We start from the raw sequence: 18,264 nt of genomic DNA, 5'->3' as shown, positions 1-18,264 counted from the left end.
CCCTTCAAAAGCTGAAACGTTGAAAAGGGTAACAGAAAGATGGAGACATTCAACAGTAAGAAAGGCAAGATTGCCTTTTTCTTTTCTTATTAAGCACAAAAGTTTCTGCTTAAAAACATGTGGGAACGAAGAAGAAAAAAGAAAGGCCTTTGTGCTTTGCCCATTGAAACATAAAAACAACATACAAAACCCATGGGAGTTCATTTTCAACAAAAAATTCAAACACAAACCTGTTGCATAATGTATTTCCAATGGAAACACTACCATAAACTTCCATCTATAAATCCCCAGGCATATGTTATATTTCCAACACAAATAGCCTACAGTGGCAGAATTTTACCCATACCCCTATTTACAGTTCTGGCCTTGACCTTCAAAATAAATTGTTTCAAATTGAAGAAGCTACAAAAGGGGTGGTCAATTTGGTGAAGAAATGGACAGCCCATTTCTGAAGATACTACAGAGCACGGACACTTCAGTTTGGCAAAGTGAAAGCTGAAAGGTCTGATGCCACCTACAAATGCTTCTAAGTGTCAGAAGCAGGAAGAGTTACATAAATTAAATGTACACCTTAATATATAAAATGGCCACAAAGCAATTTAAATTGGAAGTCAGGTGTAGGTTTCCAGCCATCAAAGTAGTAAGAGAAGTATTTGGGGTAACAAGGCCTCCAGCAATTCTGGTACGTTGCTTTACCTAGCACATGATGGGATTAAATGATGTCAAAGATTTTTTGGCCTTGTTGACCAAGGATGTCAGTATTACTGAACAATTTAAACATAAGTGCCTTTAAAACAGAAGGCAAAAAATAGACACACAGCATGGAGCTCTCCGTCTGAAGTTTCCAAGCAGTATCAGTGAACTTCAGAGGTAAGGACAACTTCCGTGTTTCAAACCAAAAGCTGTCACCCAAGGTTAGAACTCAATCATCCCAAGGTGAAAAGGGACATGCAAATGATGCTTATGCTATCCTCAATTTATTAAAATAGATATTTTATGTCAGTTAAAAATAAACAGGGGAAAAGAAATGTGCATATGACTGAGTATGACTGGTTTGTTTTAAATGCTTTTTCGCTTCAAGACTCCATTCAATGTGTAATAGTTATGTATCCTTCAGCTTGCCCTTGTGTAGTCACTCACTCAAACCTCATCAACCTCCCTTCCTTCTACATCTTCTGAGCTTAAAATATAAACTGGACAAAACAGAATGATACCATTTTTTTTAATGAGATCTGGATCAGAATGTAAGTAAGATGAATTGAAGAAGGCACTTCTGGAGAGGACAGCTAGCTGTAGAGAAACATTCTTCCAAGAGGAACCCAAACCCAAACCATAAACTCCTCTCCAATATTTAGATCTTGTCTATCATACTCAACAGCTGGGGAGCCCATCCCACTGCTGCTCAAATTGATAACATGCAGTGAAGACTGTTACCTTAATTACAATATAGCACAGAAAAACACCCAGAGCTTGGAGAATTGAGTCAATACTCTCTCCCACCTCATGTCCTACAAGATTACTGCCAGGTGGTACCCTGCTGCACTGCTAAACATGACCTCAAACTTGTACTCCATGCAAATAAAACACAGGATAATGTTTGTCACTCTACAGTGAGGAAAATGTCAAATGTACCCCCAAAGCTCCTCCACTCAAGAATTCAGAATGAACTGTAAAAACGCATGTATGCAACTTTCAGATTCTACCTGACAACAACCCATTGAGCTAGATATGAAGATGCAGGCACTAACAGCATCAAAAAAACCCTTCTCAGTTCTACCTCTAGGACCCCAAATTACAAAACCTGCAGATTTTTGCTTCCTTTCCAAGAGTGTGTCTTTGTTTGTCCACAAGCAAGTGCAACTGTGTGACTACAGGGAAGAGACTGGTATGGAGGAAAAGAAAGGGAGAGAAGGAAATTGTGCATTAACGTCGGATAGAGGTAAAATTGACCTAAGATACACATAGCAGATTGAAAAATACAATCTATGCTGGTAATTTTACTCAGAAGAGAAGGCATCACAAAGGCAATTAATGCAGCTTACATTTAGATAAAGTATTCAATTTTGTTACATGCTAAGGTATTCTCAGTATGCTTTTGGAAAAACAACGTCTGTGTATAATACAACAGGAAATCTGAAAGATCAGGTTTTCAGATTAGTTATTCACTTGAGAGGTTCTGTATGGACTGGAAGACTATGAAAATATCTGCAACTGCAACCAAATTACAGAAATCATTAAGCTCCTTTCAACTCCAGTATTTACACTTCATAAATTCAGCTGGCTGTGCTCTCCAGAGCTCCTTTGCTCCCAGTATGCAAGGCTGGTATCTTCAGCACTGACAGGGGCAGGAGGGGATGCTGCAGCCTGACTCCCAGCTCCGACACTCATCCATACAGCATGCTATGCTTCTTAACTGTGGCTAATTGTTGGTGCAACCCTGCTGTAAACTCGCATGGGGAACTGGCCAGAAGTAAAAAACAGACCAAACCAATACAGCTTCCTGCCCTTCTCAATTTTAAGGTATAAAGTTTATTTTACTGTTTAGGGCAGACCAATTCTCCAGTCCAGTCAGAGCAGAGCCTCACAAATAGTTTTGCCAGCACAACTTAGAGGGTACCCCACCACAGGGGCACGAAGAAGAACAAGTGTGAATAGTTTAAATGCCAAAGACTGTCTCATAAAAGCAGCTGATCACAGTAACCCTGCATCTTGCAATCTCTCTCCTGCAGTCACTGGTACTCGGATTTTTTGCTAATGTTCCTTGCATCCTCAACACCTGAGGTCAAAAATCTTTTCTGGTTAAACAGACTTAAGTTTCTCCCCTTGAAATGTATACTGTACCAGTGTGTGTGATGCCTGGATGTTCTGAATGTGTGGAAGCAGTAAGTAGGCATTTTCTAGCTGCACTTTAGGTTCTTCTGGAGAAGACATCAGACTTCCTGTTCCAAAAACCTGGTATTAAAAAAAGGTCATTACATCAATATCTAGAATTTCAGTTATAACAGCAGCTTCCAAAACTACACTGCTAATAACAACAATCTTCCCAAAAAAAAGATCCATTTTTCACATTAAATTCTTTTAAAATACAATAAAGTTCCAATGTAGAAAGTTATCATAGACATAAATTGCACTTAAGAATAATCACTCATTCAGGCACTATTACAAAGGCAAAACAAAGCACTCACCAGCAGAGCATCAGGTTATCCCAAAAACAAAGTATCTATATTCTCCTACTATTCTCCAGGCAATTACAATACACATCTCACTATTTAGGAAAGCAGTAATTTCTGAGAAAACTTTGTTACTAGTCCCACTGAATATTGAATTCAATGGCTCTGCCTTAAAAAATGAGTAAAATATTTTCTCTTATTTTGGTTTTTAAAGACTGCAGTTTTCAGAACACGATAAGATTTATAATTTGGATGGCTCTACTGCATTTATATTTTGCTCCACCAAGATTAGTTTATTGACAAGGAGATGCACAATAACTGAGGGGTGCGGAGCCAAGAGGGATCAAGGAGGCAGGGGATCATCACAGGCTAACTAAAATTACTTTGGGCTTTTCACTTGTATGCAAAGATTTATTGTTTTTTAAGAGGAAAAATCCACATATTTTTAATTAAGAGGATAACAAAATGCATTCTATGCTCACTGAAGATCTCTGACTACAGATAGAAAATACCAAAACAAAGGGAATATGCTTCTTTTTTTGTTTTTAATGGTGGTATTTACAGCACAATGTTGCCTTGTCTCCATTTGGGTGATTCTTCTGAACATACTCTTGAATAAATGCATTAGAAACATCAGATGTTCAAGGCTTTGGGGCTCTCAAGAGCGCTGGAACTGTGCATCACTCAAGTCATGCCTCCTTTTGAAACTCAAACCTAATGTGAGCTGAAAGCATGGACAGCTACTTCCTCTGTCTCAGGTGGCTGGTGAAAATGTCCATGAAAACCAGTCTGCTACTGATTTTTGCAGCAGTCCAACAGGAAACAAACTGATTGTGAGGTGGCACTGACAACTGCTTCCCTGCAACTTGTTGATAAAAGGCTGAGCTGACTGGGCAGTAAATTAATGGCACAGGGAAGAGTGAGATGTCAAAAAGAAAAGGTCAATCACTCTATAATGCACTTTTTCTCTCATCCTTGATGATATACTCCTGCCAAGTGTGGCATCACCTCTAATAAATATTAGATAAAAGCAACATTTGTATTAAAATCCCATGTGCTTCAACTGAACTTACCTAAGCTTTTATTTAAAGAGCTTTGTTTTCCAGCACAAGATCAAAGTATAGGAATGAAATAGTTTGATGATTGATTAAAGCTGTCACTCTTTAAATCACTAAATTCAGAGTTAAGATTTTTCTTCATCAAAATAATAAAAGCCAAGAATTTGGAGTATATAGTGTCCCTTAGAAAAAATTTTTAAAGCTGAAGACATGCTTAAATTCACCAGTTATTCAGAAAACAGACAGCTTTAAGGCACAACCATTACTTCATCTTTCATGTTTTATGGGCCTAAGCCCTGTGCTACATCCCCAATGTGTTTACATAAAATCCTGCAGAGTAGCTGAAAACCACCTAAAATATTTCCTAGTGGGTTTTTCCCAACAAATGCATTCCAGCACAGTGCAGTCTAGACTACACTAATATATGAAACTAATTAGACCATGGTCTTTTAAGTACACACATACAAATGCACTTGGTTTTACTACCACAACTAGCCCCACTAACAGCAGTAAGTTTAACCATATACATGTATGTGATCATGACATTGGCATGATGTGGTAAAAGGGATTAATTGGTAACATTACCCCACCTGATCTGTATCAGGAATTCAATGAATTTTCAAAGTCCCTAAAATCATGAACATTTATTTTTAAAACACAAGAAAATCCAAAACCCAAGCAAAAAATAAGAGTAGTTCCCTGATACGAAAAATAAGAGCAGTTACCTGATATGAAAGAACTCCATGAGATGAGGTATTTATAAATAATGAGCTTTCAATACTGCCTTCTTCTGTGGGCAGGAAGAGTACTCTGAAAGACATCTTTCCCATGGCTGGAATCACCTGCAGAGACCACAAAGAAGCTTGCTTGCTTGGTGCCAGTGATCACACACTCCCCACTCAGTCACAGGGCCCGGAGGACAGTTCCACATCCCCATCTGTAAATCACACTAAGCAGAACCTCAGCACTGAAAAGTTTCATCTGTGCACAACTCTCAACTCTTACTACAAAGAGCTGAGATCACACAGCAGCTTGCCAAGTTATGGCTGGAGCTTCTCAGCTAGCATGGAGCCTCACCAGCCAAGGCTTCTTTTTGGATAAGATATTACCCATGCAGCACGGACAGCCTGTGAGTGCACAGAGACACTTCCCCACACAGAGAGAGATGGCTATTGCAAAGTGAATCAGTGCCCCTGTGATACACTGGCAAATCAGCCAAGCTGAACTTAGGCAACACTCTCAGTAACTATGGAATAACAATTACATTTATGTCTGCACGGTAATACCCATTCAGCAATAGCAAAAATCAGATGAAAACATAATAAAACCCCTATGCACATCAGCAGAGGATAAAAACTGGGCTTCATCCAACTGAGATCACAGCAATTCATTCTTAACATGCATTATATTGTTAAAAAAATCAGAGTTGAAATAATGGTCTTAGATCATAAAGGCAATTATGCCCATAACTGCAACACAAAATACATAAAACATTTCACTGCAGGTTTTTCTGACGAATATGCAAGACCATTCAAAAGACTGAAAATTCAGGGCTGTAGAACACCCACATGCCTGTGGATTACTGCATAATGCTGCTTAAAGCAGAATGTGATTTAAACAGCCTCTCTAACACTGAAAAATTCTTCTCCTCCTCTGTTACTGTCAAACACATTTCCTACTGTAGGTTTTGGATGGCTTCTCCCAAACAAGTCTAAGTAGAAGTGAACAAAAAAAAACACTAGCAAAATAGAAAAAGAGTTGGAGGTCCTACAAAAAAGCCCAAAAACACAGAATGAAGAGCTTATGCCAAAGGAAGCAGGAAGCTTGGCACTTGGCCATTACATACTTTCCAAAAGTACATCAACACTCACCCGGCTATGAGCAGGAGACACATGAAACTGTCTAGTAGCTGTAAACACTGAATTGACTACAACATCTCTATCTCTACTAGGGTTGTAGGCATGCAGCATTTTAGCTCTGGGTAACCCCAGTAACCTAAAGCAGGGGAAAAAAAAAAGAGAAATAAATTATTCACTTTATATGCACAGGCCACACATGAAAGAAGCAACACAAATCACCCTAAAACACTTCATCTGCAACAATTACCCACTTGTAATTAATCTCTGGAAACACACCAAACAAATTTTGCCTTTAGTATACAAAGGCAAATATGTAACACTGGGATGTGAGGTACACTTGGCCAAAACTCACTGGAGTAACTAGGAGTTAAAAAAAAAAAATTACCCTTACAAAGCACAAAGTTTTGGATAAAAAGATTTAAATAACTGAAGTCTTGTTTTGTCAGCTAAAGCAATGATTCTCTTGAGGCTTTTGCTTTAGCTAGTACACCCTAAACACCAACATCTCAGACATTCCTCCGGTGCATCCTCTGAAATATTCCTTTAACTCACAAGGAAACTGTGTTTCTTTTTGGTTACTGATAGATCAAAGGCTCATTATCACTTAAGAACAATTTTTAAAATTTTCTTAAAAGAAAACTAAGAAAAACCTCATTTATTCTACCAGTATGTTTTGCTTGGGACTCTGGATTTTGTTATCAGAATTTAAAAGAAACAACAAGCTATTCCTCTACTAGAAAGGCAATCTTTCAAAAATGAACAACCAGCATGAAGAAATTATTTGACATCCATGCAGAATCACCTGAAATGTACACCCAGAATGTATTATATTCCCTATTAGCTTTTCCTCCTTCTCAGAACTATGTTGATTTTAACTTACAAACATTGCAAGGCAAGAAATGCACTTCCAGCTCTGTAGCAATTACTTACTACTTCTCTATTTTTCAGATGATGGCATGATCCTAGCTAATGCTTTTTACCCAAATGGAGCCCAGTGTAGCTGTTCCTCCACGCTTCATTATTAACCAAAATAACAATCATGTAAGATACTCACTGCATTCCAAAATGCAGAACTGATGGATGAAAATGTAAGGCCTTCCCATTTGGAGGCATTTTTGCTGAGAAGCTAAAAAGAAGGAAAAAGAAGCCACAGTTAATATTTAGTGGGCATGATGCTACAATCTGCAGGGAAGGAAGATACATTGCAGGCTCTTAACTCTTTCTATTCTGAAGCTTCCTTCCTTGCACAGGTCTCCACAGTCATGCTGGCACACCTGTTTATGGGGCTGTGCAGAGGACTGCAGAGGGAAAACAACTGGGAAAAGACCTGAGGAATGAAAATTACGTCAGCATGGAGCAGATTACTTGCCAATTAAATATCTGTGCAAGCACTGGCACGAGTACACCTGAGAGATGCAGAGGCAGAGAATTAAATAGCAGCTTGGGTAAAAACACAGATCAGAAGAAGTGCTTATATAGCTGTGGCTGTAATGAAAAAGCCAGCTTGCTTCTTCTATGCAGAACAGAATAAAAAATACTGTGAAGCACATACATCATCATCTTTCCTTTGCCCTACAAAAAGTCACAGTAAAGTTCCTATCAGTTCTAGGACATTTTTAGCTTATTTCAACATTACTCAATACCCTGTAACATAGAAATTCCACAATATCTTCACCATTTTCTCAATTAAAACTTGTCTTCCACAAGTCCCAAAAACCACAGTGAATAAAAACAAGCCCAGCATATGTTTATTTTATCTGCATAGCCAGCGCCACTCTGTTAAAAGCGTCCCCAGAAGCAGTCTGCATGTTGAATAGCCAGAACCAGTTTAATCTTTACTGGATGATGCTAATAAGCATCTTAGCAAGGATGAGTCCAAGAAGGGAGAGATGGGAGTGTGGTCTCATTAGGTATCCAGATGCTTTGCATAATTTGTGGTAGTACAGTCAATTGGTTCCCAATTTTAAAATGTAGTTCTGTGACATTACACCTTTAATATTTCTTACTGTGTACATAATCCTGATGTTATATTCCAAAGCAACAGACATCATTATTTATTAACAGTAAGGAAAAATAATACTTATTATTATGAAAACCCACAACTTTCATGAAAACATAGAACCATAGAATGGAGAAAATTCTCTCACTACTGTAGCAGGCAGAATGCAATACATCCAAGTAGCATTCCTGAGGCTGCTAGTGACAGCCTCCTTCCAACCACCTTGTCTCTGCAGAAGCCCGCTCTTGCTCCATTCCTAGAAACACTGTAGCAACCAGCGCTTTCTTCCCCTTCCAAAAATCAGCCTCAGGTAGATACCCAGAAGTTAAGTCTGAGTACTGTTCTAACATATACAAATTAAAATTACTACTGCAGTAAAAGCCACAGATATTTGAGGAAGACATGTTACTTAAAGGCCCTCAGATCCTTTTATTGTATGCATACACATGAACAGCAGAATAAAAGATAAGCCACTGGTTAATTCACTACAGTATAACCTTGAACCTCACCGCAGCATCTTACAGGTGCTGCTGAAATACCTCTTCTCACCAGAAAAGTCTTTCCTGACAAAAGCAAGAAGTTGAGTGCTTCTCTCTGCCAATTCATGTAATTGCCAGTAGCTCTCCAAGACTTGCCCTCCTTCTGAGGAATTCTAGCAGCATCAGCTCTTCTGTCAACTCTTGCTCTTTGCAATAGGTACCAAATGCACCAGCTGGGTGCAAATTCAGCAATGGATGTAGGAGACTGCACTTAATTTGGCCTAGGTGAACATGGCTATGCTGCAGCACTGGGTCTTAAAAACGCACTGTATTGCTGTTCAGCCAACCCTCTACTAGTCAAAAAATGGGAAAAGCCCTATAAAAGTAGCAGCAGGAGGATCCCAGGGGTGCCATTTATTCCTTCTGGAGACGGCAGCCTGGACCTTGCATGGCTGAAGCCAAGGCTCACTTAATGACCTGTGCAGGTTCCAAGTGGGCTCCTGAGCATGGAGATAACTTTGCAGCATCCCTGCACACCGCTTGACCAGGAATGGTCCTGTGATTACAAGATATCCAGCTTCTGCTTTGCACCCCACAAAAGCTGCCAAATCACTTCAAGCTCCAGCCTGGCCCAGAAAGCAGAACAGCCACATTCCTGTGGCATCATGCCCATCACCCAGCCCACTGTCCAGCTCCAGGCAGCTGCACCACTTATCAGTGGCCCCGAAGCAGTGCCAAAACATAACCTGAGAGCTGAGTTTCTTCAACAACAGAACTGGTGGAAAGAGAACTACCACTGCTTTGGGTTGGGATTTTTTTCCCTCAAGGGAAAAGATGACAGGTCGGAATAATGGGAACGGGCAGGAGAACATTCTGCTCATGACAATCGAACAACTAGGACATGCTTTGAAGTACACCACTACAGAGAGAAAGAGACAGGCCCATCTACACTGGAAGTGCACTTCTCCACTTTCTGTCTCTAAAAGGCAGCTAGGAGCTGGCAGAAGCTGGCAGAACACATTTCTGCATCCCCATGCTCCAAACACAATTCAGATCTCAGTGGGGAATCTGACACTGAAATAAACACCAAGGCAATTTACTTAGACATTTAAAATTTGAAGTCACTTCTAACAAAAAAACCTACTTTTTTCTCTAAGAACATCATCTCACCAATAGATTCACCTCAAATTATGCCCAAAATTGCTCTTTTAGCTACAGATGACATGTCCAAAAAAGTACATGGATCCTTTCACGAGAATGTCACAGGCTTGGGAAAGACAGAAATATATGTCTAAGAATGGAAGCCTTGAAATAACAAATGTGGAGAAAAAGGCTCTTCACAACAGAAAAGGACTGGTTTCCAGGTTTTACTCTTCCAGTGCTTTTAAAATCCTCTAGCATCCCACTAAGCATGCCATCTAACAAAGTTGGTCCGCATGTTCCATGGCATCTCTTTTTTTGGCAGACCAGTTGAACAGCATCTTCTGAATGGCAGATTCTGATAGAGCAGCTCAATTCCAATATTTCAGAGGATACTTTTAAGCACAAGTGAACTGGAAGAGAAATAAATAGAAGAGGGGAAGGAAATTCTTGGCAATTACTTTGAACACTCAGTATGCATCGAAATCCTAGTTTAAATGGTGCTGTTAACACTTCCCAGCCCAACAGTTCAATGCCCTTCCTCCTCTCCCATCCACACAATATATTTAAAACCCTGACACCCTGAACCACCCCTTTCCAGGAAAAAAGAGTAAGAAAAATTGGGGAGGGCACCACATGCTCACCCAGAGCACCAGGAGGATCTGGGGACAGGTTCTGGCAGGAAAGGTGAAGGTAAGCCCATGAAAACTTCAGCTCATCACCCTTGCTTGCAGAAAACACCCAGGAGAGAGAGACAAATCCCAAACATGCACACAACCATCAGAAATGCCTACTGGGAAGAAAGGTGGATGTGGAGCTGAAAAAAGGGGGCTGGAGGGGAGGTAGCGTAAGGAACAGGGGTGACACCAGGGGAGAAGAGCAGGATGGAGGAATGCAAGCACCATTAATCATTTGTGCAAGCAGAGGAACACCTAACTCTAGGGCAGCATTTTGGGATTTTGTTCTTGTTTTTTAAAAGGTGCATGAGCTGTAAAATGTTAAGCTACCATATTCCCTCTACTAAGAAGCCCCAGAGGTGTTTGAACATGGAGAAGCTCCAGCCTTTCACAATGTTTCCTGCTTCAGGAAAGAAGGTTTTGGTGTCCTGTTGGTGTGGGACTAACAAAAAGAGATGCTAATACAGGGACACTGAGAGCACTGCTAAATACAGCATTGATAATGTTTTTCCCTTGCTTCTTTCAGTTCTGTTAGGCTGTGATGCATAAAGTAAATATAGGTAAACAACCAGATCAGTATTTACAGTCCCAAACCCTAATATTTTTATGCAATGTATATTGCAAACATTTGTTTGAAATAAGCAAAAGCCTTATGCTTCCCCCAAAGTCCAACAGAAACAGATCTTTTCTCACAGGAGATTTGTTCCTACTTCACTGGTCAAAATCACAAATGAAATATTTCCCCTAAAAATCCAAACAAAAGAGCAGATCCATTCTGAATAAATTGCTGGAGATTGCATTGGGGGTTTTTGTTTGTTTTTGCCTTTTTTTTTAATTAAATTTTAAAACTAAATTAATTCATCTCATTATACTCATAAAACACTCAATCTGCAGAATAAGCTGCATTTGACCAGAAGTGAAGGACATTTCCTGGAAGGACATTTATCCCAATGGTGCTTTTTCTTCTATTAGCTCTTTGATGTCTTCCTTGTATCTTTAATTCTTCACTTGAATTGATTACTTCATACTATCTTAGCATGCATAATATCCAATGATTCAGATAGCAACCTCTGTAGTTGAAAATAATCACAAATGCTACTTGGTTCCCTTTCCTCTTCCTTCCTTTTTGTATGCTTTGTTCACAGCCCATGCTGAAAAAAGCAAGTCAGGGAAAGGCATTTTATTGTCAGGTCTTTTGCTTTATGGCTGCAGGGTTTTCTTGGAAGCAGCAGGCAAAAAGGACTGGATTCTTGAACATACAAGAGGTTCTTTTTGAGTGTATCTGTTTAGGCAGTGCTGTTTTATTTCTCAGTATATTGATAAAAGTACAATTTTACTTATGTTGAGCATTTTAGCACTTTGCATCACCAGTGCAGTGATGTTAATGAACCCACAAGATGAGGTTTTGAGATATGAAAGTGCGTGCATATTGTACAGAAAAGTGCATTTTTTTAATGCAAACTGAAATAGAGAAAATGAAATAAAACCTCTCATTTACTGACTAATTTTAGATTCATTCTTCTAAACTACACCTGATAAAGAAAACAGAGAATGGAACACATAGGAAAACAACCAAACCCAGATACTTTTAATCATGCTGATTGCAGCTGATGCAAAGAAATTATTCTGACAAATAGAAAATAGGTAATTAAGAATAGGTAATAGAAAACAGGTAATTAAGGGGTCATAGATATAGAAATAGAAAAAGCAGCTGAATCAAAATCTTATGCAGAGCTAATACAAAGCTTTGGTTCATCATATCCCTAGTCCCTCTCTCAATTTCTCCTTTACCAAAGGCAGTAAAAGCAGCAACCAGTACTAGGAACATTAAAGTGCAGCTCCTGAAAGACACACAGTGCCTTTGAAAGAGATCATGAAATTGTTTGGAAATACAAAATTAAAATTTGAGTTTACTATCAAGGCAACTCTGCCAAAACCAGAAACAGGAGCAGTTTTAAATTATGATTTTTTTGTAATCTTAACTTCCTTCCTAGAGACAGAAAGAGTCCTCAGAAACCAGGAAATTGCCCAGCTTGCAATAGCCCTGCACTGCTCATGGGCAAGCTATCCATGGTGTATCCCTGTGGGGCTCTCTCTTTGGAGAAGAGCAGTCACACTTGCCACCCTCCCCTCCAGAGACTTATGAGACTTGTCCTGAAGCCCTGTACCAACCTGTGACAATACAAAATCCTTTCTGGATTTTTTTTACTTTTTAAAGAAAAAGAATGACCAAAATGTAAAAGAACACAAATGAGAATTTTGAAAGCTGGAAACCTAGAGGTCCCAAAGGCTCCCTTATTTTTAGCACTGCATTTTTTAGCAAGAGAGGGAGGACTGACTCACTGCTTCTGAATGTTTGGGATTTGCAACCCATCATTAGGAATTCACTTACATGCTTTACCAGAGAGCTGTGCTTCTTCTGGAAGAAATTTTTTTTTTTTTTTTTTTACTGTGAGGGTAATGAGGCACTGCAACACATTGCCCAGGGGAAGTTGTGGGTGCCCCATCCCTGGAAGTGTTCAAGGCCAGGTTGGCAGGGGCTCTGAGCAATCCAGTCTAGTGGAAGTGTCCCTGCCACAGCAGGGGTATTTGAACTAGACTGAGGTCCCTTCTGATCCATTCTATAATTCTGTAAGAAGGATGGTTGCTTTATTTCCTCTGAAGCACACTAAGTACATCAAGGACTGAATCCCAGACTGTGGAAAGCAGGAAAGGCCAAACAGTGTTACCTAGCAACTAACATGTGCATGCATACCTGCTGTTTTGCATGTTTGTGCTACAGGAAAACAGGCAAGGGCAGCTAAACCAGAAGAAACCAGTGAAATGGATGAGACAAGCTCTCTAAAAACAAATCCCATACTTCATGGCATAATTTAAAGAGGAAAGTAAGTCTATCAACATTTTTTTTCTTTTTTATTTCTTCAACTACTGAAGTTGGAAAAGCAACATATAGCTGAGACCTACCCACAAAAGTTTCAATGAGCTGATGATTTATTGACAAAGGCAGTGAAGTAATGGGGTAGGTAAGCCTAGCCTGTGTAAAGCCTAAAGCCTGTGTAAAAGAAACCATTATTTTACTTACACCTGGTCCCTCGTGCATTGCTCTGCTCAATACTCTAGCCCTGGTGTTTCCACAGCCACAGGTCACCTTCCTGAGCAACCTTCTGTCACTGCCTGTGGTCCTCCCCTTGCCTACCAAGTTCTGCAATGGCATTTACACAAACCATTTGCATAGCATTTACCTAAGCCAGCAGTGCTTCAGTTTAATTCATTACAAAACAACAACAAGAACTTGTTGAATGATCAAACTTAAGAGTATCTCACCCAATAGGCCTTAAACCCACATTTCTCACTGGGGTGTAAATGGAAGGATGCAGATTAAAAAGCCTGGCTTTTCTCTCTACCCTCCCAACCAAACCCTCACCAACAACTCCAAAGGAGTTAAATGCAGACCGCAATAAAACTGAGATTAAGACTCAGAAAGAAATCTAGGGGAGATGCTGATCAGTGAGGGATAAAGTGCTACAGAGAACATCTTGGTGAAAAGAAAAGGCTTTCTTCCCCACTGCGCCTGTGGTTTGCATTCTAGTAGCAGGGGCAGCACAATAAAGCGTGTTTAAGAGCAAAATGGAATTACTCCCTACCATAAATCAGTCCCCAACTTCTGAAATAACTGAAATCTGTAGTAAATTAAGACATTAATTCACAATTACTTGAATTCATTTGAAATTATTTTCTGAAACCACTTCTTTGAAATCCTTTACTCACCCAAATTTCAAGCAACTCTCTAGAGATGTTCCAGGGGGACCATGTACATTTTAGGCATCTTGGACAGACAGCAACTAAGTTACTTGTTTTGGATGACTGTCCAGAGCTCACAAGATCAAAATGCACCTCAAACACATTTTCCTCTGAAGCACCTCTACGGCTGCCAGCAAATCCCAAATATCCTGCCAGGCAGAACATCCACTTCATTTTATTTTTGGCTTCATATAATTCAACAACTGCCATTACATTCTGCAATATTTCATGAGGTAAACTCTGATAACTGCTCTCAAATAAAACCTTTAGCTTGCCTTTCTCTTTTATAAGCTTCTTTACAATTTATCTTTTTCAAAGAAATCGGCAATCTTCCATTAAAACTAAAATTGCAGAAACAATACGATTCACTCCTTTCTTTTTTCAGTTCTTCCCAAAAAAATTAGAAGAGCCACTTGCCCAACACAAACATGCAGTTTTGGCTCCATCAGGAGCCTTGGTATTCTTGACGTTTTGTCTTTACCAGGTCCTGGACTTGTGGGGTTTTAAGAAACTACTGCATTTTCATGTCTCTTTGAAGACTGTTTCTAGCCCATGAGTTTGCAAAATAAAAGCAAAAATCACAAAAGCAGCTCATGCTATTTTTTTTCCTTTTTAAACATTGAAATCTTTTTAGCAAAATTCACTTTTTTGTGTAATTTGCTTACCCTCTAGTTGCCAAACCCTCAAAAAAACCCCTCAGAACGTTTAGACTGCCTACATAACACAGGTTTGTTCTTCAAAAACTGCCACTAAGATCACAAATAATTGCTGAGATGTTAATTTTTGCCCATCTTACTCGATTAACTGGAATGAATAAAGGCAGTCAAAGCTGAAGCACCCTGGCCTATTTCATTCATGTACAGAAATGGCTGCTTTTTGAAGAACACTGCCCAACTCTCTCAACTTGAAACCCCTACAAGAGAAGCTATGGGTCTCCAGACCTCTGAAAGATCAGGTCCTCCAGCCACACTCCTGCCCAGCATCTCTGAACTGAAAATAAAACATTTTCAAGTGAGATGTGCTGCTCAGAGCCTTTTTCAGACACTTTGAAAACAAGACCCCTAGAGAAAGGGTGCATGGGGAAGTACCTAGAGAAAAGGCTTCCACCATGCTGCCTTCTCTGGCTAAAACCAAAGCACTCACGTAAGCCTTGAGCTGAAATACCATGAAATTTAAATGACTGTTCCCTACCCACAGTTTTCAAAGTCTTTTATTGAAAGCAGTCAAAATTCACTGCACAGCCCCATGAAAGAGGCAGGATAAAAGAACCTTTAAAAAGTCAGGAGATAGGTAAAAGGCAGGTGGGTTTGTGGCCTAAGAAGAACACAATTACTTTTACTTACTAGGAAGCAAAGCCTTTATTTCTGTCATTGCAATGGCAAAATGACAGCAGAAAATTTTAGTGGGAAGGGCAGTTTTCAAGCACAGTCCTGTAAAAACATAACTACAAACTGAAGAAAACAAGAGGCAGGTATTTCAGAAGAAACAAATTCTATCACACCTGCCTCAACTAAATTAATTCCCACAAAAGTAACAATGAACGTATTTGCTTTTCCTGCAGTGTGCCTACAGAACAATTACTAGTAAAGAAGGAAGAGATGAAAGTGACCTCACCAAGACCTCACCTTTTTAAACCCACCAACTGCAATTCCGTTTTTAACAGTAAAAATAAAAATTCATTTCATCAAGCACACACAGTTTTACTCAAAAATTCTCCCCAAGCTGAAGAGCAAAGTGCCAGCTTCTGTCAAGTAAGTAGCAACCCTTCCTCCTTCAAGTGTTTCACTTCCACATGCCAGGGAAACTACTTTTCCTCCAGCTCTGAGAATCTGGCTCCTGCCTCGAGAAAAGCAGGACGCATCGACAGGAAGCACTGTGGGGCTGCAAAGCTCACAGCAATAGGAAGTCACATTCTTGTCAAATTTCACTGCACCCAACCATTTCCTTTTTCTACATCAGGCACGGCCAAAAATTTCTATCTTGACAGAAACCACTTTAAGTTACAGCAGTTCAGAAAAATGCATGAACGAGCTCTGTGGTCACTGATAAGCGTGACCTGCTTAATAATTAAGAGTGATAATCTTCTTACAGTAATTAAGAGTGATAATCTTCCTATGAGAGCTGCCTTTTGCTGTTTCTACATTAATCCAAGCCTTTTAGTTTCTTTTTTATAATGAAAGGCCTGTAGGATAGCATGTGTTTGCCTGCTGGATCTCAACAGCCCATAGGAAACCTTTACACTGAACCCATTAAGTGCCAAAAATCCCACTATCCTTCCCCGTGCCTCGCTCCTCCCCAGGAAAAGAAAAAAAGAATGCTAACTAAAAAGGAAACCAAGCAAATACAAGAAAACTCAGACCTAGGACTTTAAAAAGTAGTAACTTCTGCTTTTAATTTATTCCCGTTGATCTGGACAGTTCACCTGATACCAGTTTCCCTGAAAAGAAGTTACAGAAAAGTCACTAAGATCACGTCTCAAGGCAAAAAAAAAATACCCAGTAGTGGAAAACATCCATCTGGACTTTGCATTTTTTCCTCTTTTGTGAATTTCAGCCCAAATTTTTAAAAAGAAAGTATAACCTTTGAGCATCAACCTTTAAGAAATAGTAATTTACCCATGAGCATTCAACACCATGCCTTGTTTAAGCCAGCGTACGAAAAAGGACAACCAAAATGAGCTCAGTATGGAAAACTGTACAAGTTATCTCCACAGCACTTTAACAGGCAGCTGAAATGCTACAAATGCAAAAAAAGCAAACACTCCAATATACAGTTTCACTCTATTGGCAGTAATTTATTTTACAAACTGATAACATGCTGGGGAAGTCCCTCAAAACCTTAAAACCATGCACCACTTGCAAAATCCTTTTACCAAACCACTTGCTTGAGTAATAGACCAAGACCAGCTTTCTCAGGGCTATGTTTCAGTTTTATAAGGACAGAAGTTATTTCCACTATTGATTGCCAAATTTATTAAAAACTTAATTATCTCCTCTGGCAGATGGAACTTCATACAAAACTTTCTGAAGCATCCCCAAATGCTTCAAATTTGTTACCACAAATTTAAACTACATAAGTTTCCTAAAAAATACTCAGTTTCTCATGTAATTGAAAAGCATTTTCACAAGCTGTACTATATGAATGTGAAAATATGATGCAAATAAAAATATATGGAGAAGAAGCAAGGCTACACTTTTCTTAAAGGTACTGTAAATGTGGTGCAGCACAGGGAAGCTGTGGTCACACAGACATCCTATGCACAGCAAGGAAACTAAGCTGCTCCCCCACACCCCAGGGGCCACGACCAATCTTCAGGGTGAAAAGTTAAAGTCACTAGCCAAATACCAACAGTGAAAAAGTAGCTTCAACCCCAAACCACCACCACTATCTCACAGGAGCATCACTCTCTTGATCTTGTTTTCCACCCCTCCCAGTTGGGATGTGTTACATCCTCTTTAGGCCCCCTCTGAATGTTTTGGCATCCTTTGATGAAGCTCTCTGTTGTGGCACAAATTCATTGAATCTATGCCATATGTGATATGTGGATTTTTTTTTAGATAGGACACAAAATACAGAACCTTATGAAGAACCTCTTAAAAATAGCAATAAAAAAAAATTGCAGACTATTTTTATTGTTCACTGGCATTTATTAACTGACAGCACTGTGCATTTTCATCATCTCTATGCTTCAATAGCACAGTCATACAAACCTACTCTCAAACAAAGAGCTTTTCTCTTCTGGCTTCCCATACAAAACTCTGGTTATACTTCAAACTACATCCCCTCCGGCAGTCAGACAAAGAAAGGGGAATCCTCCACAGCATCAGATCATTGCTACTTTTTCACCTAAAGCCAGTAAACCCCCAAGGTGACAGGACACCACTGCAGACAGCCTGCAAAATTCCCCAGGCTGCCCTGTTTGAAAAGTGCAGCTTGCTAAGCTCTCCTGTCTTGTGTCACTCATCACTCTGGGTTGTGGTGTGCAAAATGGAAAGACAGCTCCATGACTTAGTGCTATTAATAAAAACAAGCATGCTCACGGTGTGTTTGTGACCTACTCCTAAGTACTATTGTGTATTTA

At 39.6% G+C, this 18,264-nt stretch overlaps 1 protein-coding gene across 4 annotated transcripts in view; it reads right to left on the bottom strand.

The window, feature by feature from the left end:
* The window catches only part of TMEM131L (transmembrane 131 like), a 78,136-nt gene that overhangs the window by 36,690 nt on the left and 23,182 nt on the right, over positions 1 to 18,264 (bottom strand). For all 4 annotated transcript variants that reach the window (XM_059844403.1, XM_059844404.1, XM_059844405.1 and 1 more), the window contains exons 4-7: positions 7,142 to 7,213; positions 6,100 to 6,223; positions 4,954 to 5,070; positions 2,842 to 2,952 (exon numbers count right to left, since the gene is read on the bottom strand). In XM_059844403.1, the coding sequence (XP_059700386.1) occupies positions 2,842 to 2,952; positions 4,954 to 5,070; positions 6,100 to 6,223; positions 7,142 to 7,213 (424 nt within the window). The remainder of the gene's footprint in view (positions 1 to 2,841; positions 2,953 to 4,953; positions 5,071 to 6,099; positions 6,224 to 7,141; positions 7,214 to 18,264) is intronic.

The sequence above is a fragment of the Haemorhous mexicanus genome, chromosome 4 (assembly GCF_027477595.1).
Source record: "Haemorhous mexicanus isolate bHaeMex1 chromosome 4, bHaeMex1.pri, whole genome shotgun sequence".
NCBI lineage: Eukaryota > Metazoa > Chordata > Aves > Passeriformes > Fringillidae > Haemorhous > Haemorhous mexicanus.
The sequence above is the reverse complement of the archived record's forward strand: the minus strand, read 5'-3'. Positions and strand labels throughout refer to the sequence as shown.